This window comes from Neodiprion fabricii, chromosome 6 (genome assembly GCF_021155785.1).
Source record: "Neodiprion fabricii isolate iyNeoFabr1 chromosome 6, iyNeoFabr1.1, whole genome shotgun sequence".
In the NCBI taxonomy this organism is placed as follows: domain Eukaryota; kingdom Metazoa; phylum Arthropoda; class Insecta; order Hymenoptera; family Diprionidae; genus Neodiprion; species Neodiprion fabricii.
In genome coordinates, this window is record NC_060244.1 from 11,447,616 (window position 1) to 11,453,954 (window position 6,339).

At 39.1% G+C, this 6,339-nt stretch overlaps 2 protein-coding genes across 2 annotated transcripts; one reads left to right on the top strand and one right to left on the bottom strand.

Moving 5' to 3' along the window:
- Positions 1–688, bottom strand: LOC124185394. The gene is made up of 2 exons (XM_046576112.1): positions 562–688; positions 1–415 (listed from the first exon to the last, which is right to left on the bottom strand). Exons 1-2 carry the CDS (start codon positions 670–672, stop codon positions 164–166), a joined length of 363 nt encoding a protein of 120 aa, XP_046432068.1. The 5' UTR covers positions 673–688; the 3' UTR covers positions 1–163.
- Positions 689–1,950: 1,262 nt separating this feature from the next.
- Positions 1,951–2,646, top strand: LOC124185396. Its single transcript, XM_046576115.1, has 2 exons — positions 1,951–2,092; positions 2,239–2,646. The coding sequence occupies exons 1-2, from the start codon at positions 1,982–1,984 to the stop codon at positions 2,488–2,490; spliced, it is 363 nt and encodes a 120-aa protein (XP_046432071.1). The 5' UTR covers positions 1,951–1,981; the 3' UTR covers positions 2,491–2,646.
- The last annotated feature ends 3,693 nt before the right edge of the window (positions 2,647–6,339 follow it).

Sequence of the window (6,339 nt, forward strand, 5' to 3'; positions counted from 1 at the left end):
AAACTTGCCAGATATTTTTATTTATAAACACACAATAAATAAAATTACATAATCGAACGCACTGCAACGTCGCATGGTTAAATATAGTAGGAAGAAAAATTTTCACAAAAGTTGAACCTGCGGCCGGATGAATATCATTCTCGATGAAAGAGATAACTCATTGTCAGTCCGATTCTACGCTTTGCTGTACGTGAGCGAGGGCTGCACTTGATTCATCGGTATTCGTTGCAGTAACGTTATCATGACGGTGTCGGATATCTTTATTCGCTATTGCAAATTTCTCAGAGTTGATCTCGATTACCAATGATTCTTCACGTAACGTAAGCTTAATTATATTATGATTCTGGTACTCGGTGGCCGTGTTTTCGGAATTTCCCGTTGCTGCAGCTCCAGCTGCTCCTTCGCTGTACTCCGCCTGGTAACGACATTTTTATTACTTAGTATGAAATTGCGCTTCAAGATTATTTCCTTACAATACCTACGTAACTATCACTGACTACGATGAGATAACGAACATGCCGTGATTAATCGGCCAGAAGTCAAATTGCGCGCAATGCTTACCTCTGCGGCAGATAATGCTTCTTGATTCACAGATTGCCGTGCAGGCAAAGCCAAAGAGAATTGTGCCAGGACGACGACCGCCACGGTCAAGAAGATGAGTTGACTTGTCATGTTGATCGGATGTCTGTGCCGTTTATGGAAACGCAGTCGACTTTTATACGGATCGAAATTTACAATCGATATTGACATAGTTGTGAATTATCAATAAAATTTGTACACAACTGAGTCGACCTCTACTAGTTCACAGTTGTCCAAATGTTCTTACTGGTTGTGCAGGAACATCGTGCAGCCGAAAATAAATTCGTATTCACCGAGACCTCGGTTTTTATGATATTTCGCATAAGCGTTGACATACTTTGGAAAATGAGACCAATTACCGAAGGTCGAGATAATATTGCCTCAATAATGTACGCATCGGATGTAAACTGAAGGAAAAGCTAGCTTGCTTACAAGTCTTGCATGTTCCGATAATGGTCCTTGAGGTTTTGTTCTCGGTAATTTGACCGACATATCCAGTCGACTTTACAATTCTTCCGAAGCTGACAAGAATGCTGCTTTGAAAATCGCGATTTCTATTAGGCCAAAGTTTAGTTGGTAAAACATAAACAAGCTACAAATATACGCAACACAATGGAGAACGGATTAAATCAAGAATCTGTGACGACATTCAAAGTTTGGTTCAGAACTTGTAATATGTGTACCTACTTGCAAATTTTCAAATAAACTCGGTTCCCTGAACCAGATTCCAACAATTATCCATATCTTTGCAAATTTTAACTACATTCCACGATTTTTTTTACTTCAATTGAATATATTTTCTGCGTCGATATTAATAGTCCACTTTTCGGGTGGTAAGCAAACATTTCCAATTTTGTGATTCTCGATTTAATCCGTTTTCCATTGTGTTGCGTATATTTGTAGCTTGTTTATGTTTTACCAACTAAACTTTGGCCTAATAGAAATCGCGATTTTCAAAGCAGCATTCTTGTCAGCTTCGGAAGAATTGTAAAGTCGACTGGATATGTCGGTCAAATTACCGAGAACAAAACCTCAAGGACCATTATCGGAACATGCAAGACTTGTAAGCAAGCTAGCTTTTCCTTCAGTTTACATCCGATGCGTACGTTATTGAGGCAATATTATCTCGACCTTCGGTAATTGGTCTCATTTTCCAAAGTATGTCAACGCTTATGCGAAATATCATAAAAACGGAGGTCTCGGTGAATACGAATTTATTTTCGGCTGCACGATGTTCCTGCACAACCAGTAAGAACATTTGGACAACTGTGAACTAGTAGAGGTCGACTCAGTTGTGTACAAATTTTATTGATAATTCACAACTATGTCAATATCGATTGTAAATTTCGATCCGTATAAAAGTCGACTGCGTTTCCATAAACGGCACAGACATCCGATCAACATGACAAGTCAACTCATCTTCTTGACCGTGGCGGTCGTCGTCCTGGCACAATTCTCTTTGGCTTTGCCTGCACGGCAATCTGTGAATCAAGAAGCATTATCTGCCGCAGAGGTAAGCATTGCGCGCAATTTGACTTCTGGCCGATTAATCACGGCATGTTCGTTATCTCATCGTAGTCAGTGATAGTTACGTAGGTATTGGAAGCAAATAATCTTGAAGCGCAATTTCATACTAAGTAATAAAAATGTCGTTACCAGGCGGAGCACAGCGAAGAAGCAGCTGGAGCTGCAGCAACGGGAAATTCTGAAAACACGGCCACCGAGTACCAGAATCATAATATAATTAAGCTTACGTTACGTGAAGAATCATTGGTAATCGAGATCAACTCTGAGAAATTTGCAATAGCGAATAAAGATATCCGACACCGTCATGATAACGTTACTGCAACGAATACCGATGAATCAAGTGCAGCCCTCGCTCACGTACAGCAAAGCGTAGAATCGGACTGACAATGAGTTATCTCTTTCATCGAGAATGATATTCATCCGGCCGCAGGTTCAACTTGTGTGAAAATTTTTCTTCCTACTATATTTAACCATGCGACGTTGCAGTGCGTTCGATTATGTAATTTTATTTATTGTGTGTTTATAAATAAAAATATCTGGCAAGTTTGATAATGGTATGAACCGTTTACCCGTACTACTATAGTATATCGCGTTACAATTACGAAAAAGGAGCGATTTTCGAGGAGTGTGAGGTTTGTAGCACGAGCCGTAAGGGCGAGTGCTGCAATCGCACGAATTAGATATCGCCCATCCGTACGCGTGACACACGCTTTTTTCACGACACCAACGAAGGGAAGTTTTATTTGAGAAACAATGACGGTGCCACCGACATTGCAGAAAATCGGAGTTAGGTGACTTACGCTCAATGGCACAGTGTGTAGAACTGAGTTTTTCGATAGTGGGCATCCGCCTCGGATATTCGTAGTGTGTAAAATTTAGGGTTTCAGCCAAGCGCATGTGCCAGCGTCGTATTACCGAACCGTCCAGGACTTTACGAATGTTCCGCATGTTTCGAAAATCTGTCTTCTCAAGCATCTCTTGGATATAGCTATTTTCGTCGTATTAGGTATAAAGCATGGGAAAACGTTCATGTTGTGCGGGTGAAAAGTTGAATTTTACACCTAGTTAGCGTTAAGTCGTAAGACGAATGTTTTTCCAAACAGGATTAGTTAGACGCAACGCTTAGCGTATTTTGAATCCCCCAAAAGCACCTCTGGTGCAAAAGCTTTGCGCCAAGTACATGAAAGTGGAAGTTATCGATAAAACTTCACTTTGCAACTTCAAACCCACCAAAATGACAATGTACGTTCAAACAAGTACCAACAACAATACAATTCCTGCAACAAAAAAAAATGGTCAAATCGTAATCCTCACTGCCAAGTATGTACATAACTTCTTGGCTAAAATAAGGAATCAACACTAAAGATGTAGAATTAGCGACGAAATTAAGTAGTCGGGGCTGGTTGTAGTTGGCGGACTTTTTTAGAAGAATACCTTGAAAATTTTATCATTATTGTTTCTTGTGTGCACTACGCAATGACTGTCTCTAACTATACAGCACCTTTGTGCAACTATATTTAGACTACCTTTACAGCAGGGCGATCAATTTATCGTGCTACGGCGAATAATGTCGGCTCACGCGCGTTTGTTTAATTTTTTTTGGTGACCGTGGATCCTGACCAGAGCCATCTCTCCTGTGGGAGCGAAAGTTCCCTCTTCTTCGCGTATGTTGGAAGCCGATCGGGTCTACGTGCGTACCGTACGGACGCCCAACGCCCGACGGATGCCATTATAATATGAATGGCGTGAATGCCTAGCAGGCTTGAAAATAATGCTGTACGTGAGTAATGAGTATCAAAATTGGAAAATGGTAATAAGATGCAACGTCAAAAGGTACCGAAGAATTTCAACCAGCGATAAATAACATTTCTTCTCTCGATCACCGACAGATGCCGAAACGTAAGTTCTTTGCTGACACGAAGAAATATTCCCTGGCCATCTCATAACTTCTGATCAACCGTCAATGACTACCCTCGTAGCAAATATCTCTGTGGCGAGGATAAAAATAGGCGATGAACCTGGTTCGTAATTATATATTTGTTCTCAAAGTTAAGATTCAGTTTTTGCCGCACGTATCCAATTACTCTCCATAGTATTACATTTACCTATATATATATATATATATCGGTGCGCACTATTTCATAGTTCGTGATGAATGCTTGAAATTCGTCAGACAAAACAACGATTGTCATCACATTCGAATCTGTACAGACCATTTCGACAATAACCTGATTAGAAAGAAATTCCTAAGGCCGTTGTTAGTACGAAACACTGTACCAACCATGCGTGAACTTCCTGAAAAAAAATCATCCCAAAAATCACACAGTCAGATATCTGCATGCAGGTATGTAAATTTTGTATTCTTTGCCTCGATCAATGTATTTTTTGTGATCATACCGTCAATGTGGAATTCCGGATCACAGATAAATATACAGAGTCGCATGAGCCAGAAACAGCCGAACGGAACACAGCCCACGAACAAACGTATAGGGTTCAAATCGAACCTTAGCTATAAAGTAAGCCTGTTTGATTCTGCTACTGGTATCAATCCAACTGGGTGCACATAGTAAATTTAATTTAACATTAAGCATCGACTGAGTGTACACTTTAATTGATATTGTGATATTCGAATATTATCAAGTGTACGTTACGATTGGATACCGTAATATTATTTTAATAGCGAATAACGTGTGTCGAATGCCATCAAAATATTTTTCACCTGCTTGAAATAAAAACTCATTTTACAGTAATAAAATATTTTATTAAATTTATTAAAGATTGGCCGCTGAAAAGCGAGTGGCGGGTTGAGGGGGGCTGTTGTTCACGTTCCCACTTGAGAGAGGCGCCGAACGCCGTGTACGCAAAAATACATTGCGACCTCATGGCGGCGTTCCCTTTATCTAATCCTTGCGAATCCTTAAGTACGTTTTCCCGTACTTTGCGCCTACTGAGACGAAAAATTTGTTGATATCAGGGGCGTACGACTTTAAACCCCTCGTGTAACCGCGCGATACTCGGGGCGTAAAGTCGTACTTTACGCCCTTGATATGAAAATACCATATCGGGTAATGTATGTTCACGGTAGCATCTCGATATGAACCCGTTAGATTATAATTATTTCCTCGTCTTTCCGTATGAATACGTGAAAGCTCCATTGGACTTGTGACGTGAATTGGACATGGCTTTTGCCAACCGCCTGGAGCCGCTGATTTCGCAGTTCTACAGCCTCAAGAGGCGACTGTTTTTCATGAGACTACGGTATATCTGTAAAATACATTACATCGAATCGTGTGTCAACCTGCAACCCCGTTAAATCAGTCTTCAGTCGCAAAATATGGAAATAGGGCGAAAAGGATGAATGGCTCTTGGATCAAGGTTGCATTCAATTTTCCTGGTACTATTTTGAAAAGTCTCACCAATGTTTCTTGTCTCGCTGGGTTGAAAAATTTCACGTCGACCGTAAGTTATCTATACATACCTATACATAACGTACCGTGCTATATACGTTTGTGCATCAATCACCGAACATTCGACCCTGATCAAAAGTATAGAAAAGTAAGAAGATTTCAGAACACTTTCAGATAGACATTGCCGAATAACAGAAGAGGCCGTCAGAAATTTTTAAATATAATTGTTAAATTCATATATTTGTCATTTGTATAATCATATATACATACGATTTCAACCTCATTTATAATACATTTCAAATAGACTATATTACAATTATATATCGAATATCTCACGAGAATAAATAATAGTCGAAAAATAAAAATCACAGACGAAGTTGTAGAATGTCGCAAATATCTATTTATGTAAAAAGGTTTGGCGCGAGAAAAAGTAAATTTATACGTATTGGTCTAGTTTTGTCTACTTATTATTTTCTTTTTTGTTTTTTTTGCTTTCCTTATTTTGATAACAGTTTTCCTCTTTTCTTTTTTCGTAAACGTCGACGGATTTGCATATACTGGTTTTATTTAATTCTAAATATTATATATAGTCTTCCTTGAAAGTTGAGACTCGGTTTCGTTTTTATTTATCCATCCTCGCGCTAAATCTTTTCATTTACTTATGCATTCTTTTCTTTTTTTATATTATTTCTTATTGTTAGAGATTCAAATCTGACTCCTCTATTCCGTCAGTTTCTAAACTCTCCACATATCGCAGCGTAGACGAAGAGTTTAAATTACATTAAGTTTCCCGTGTAATTTTTTCCATATGTACATGTCCAGTATC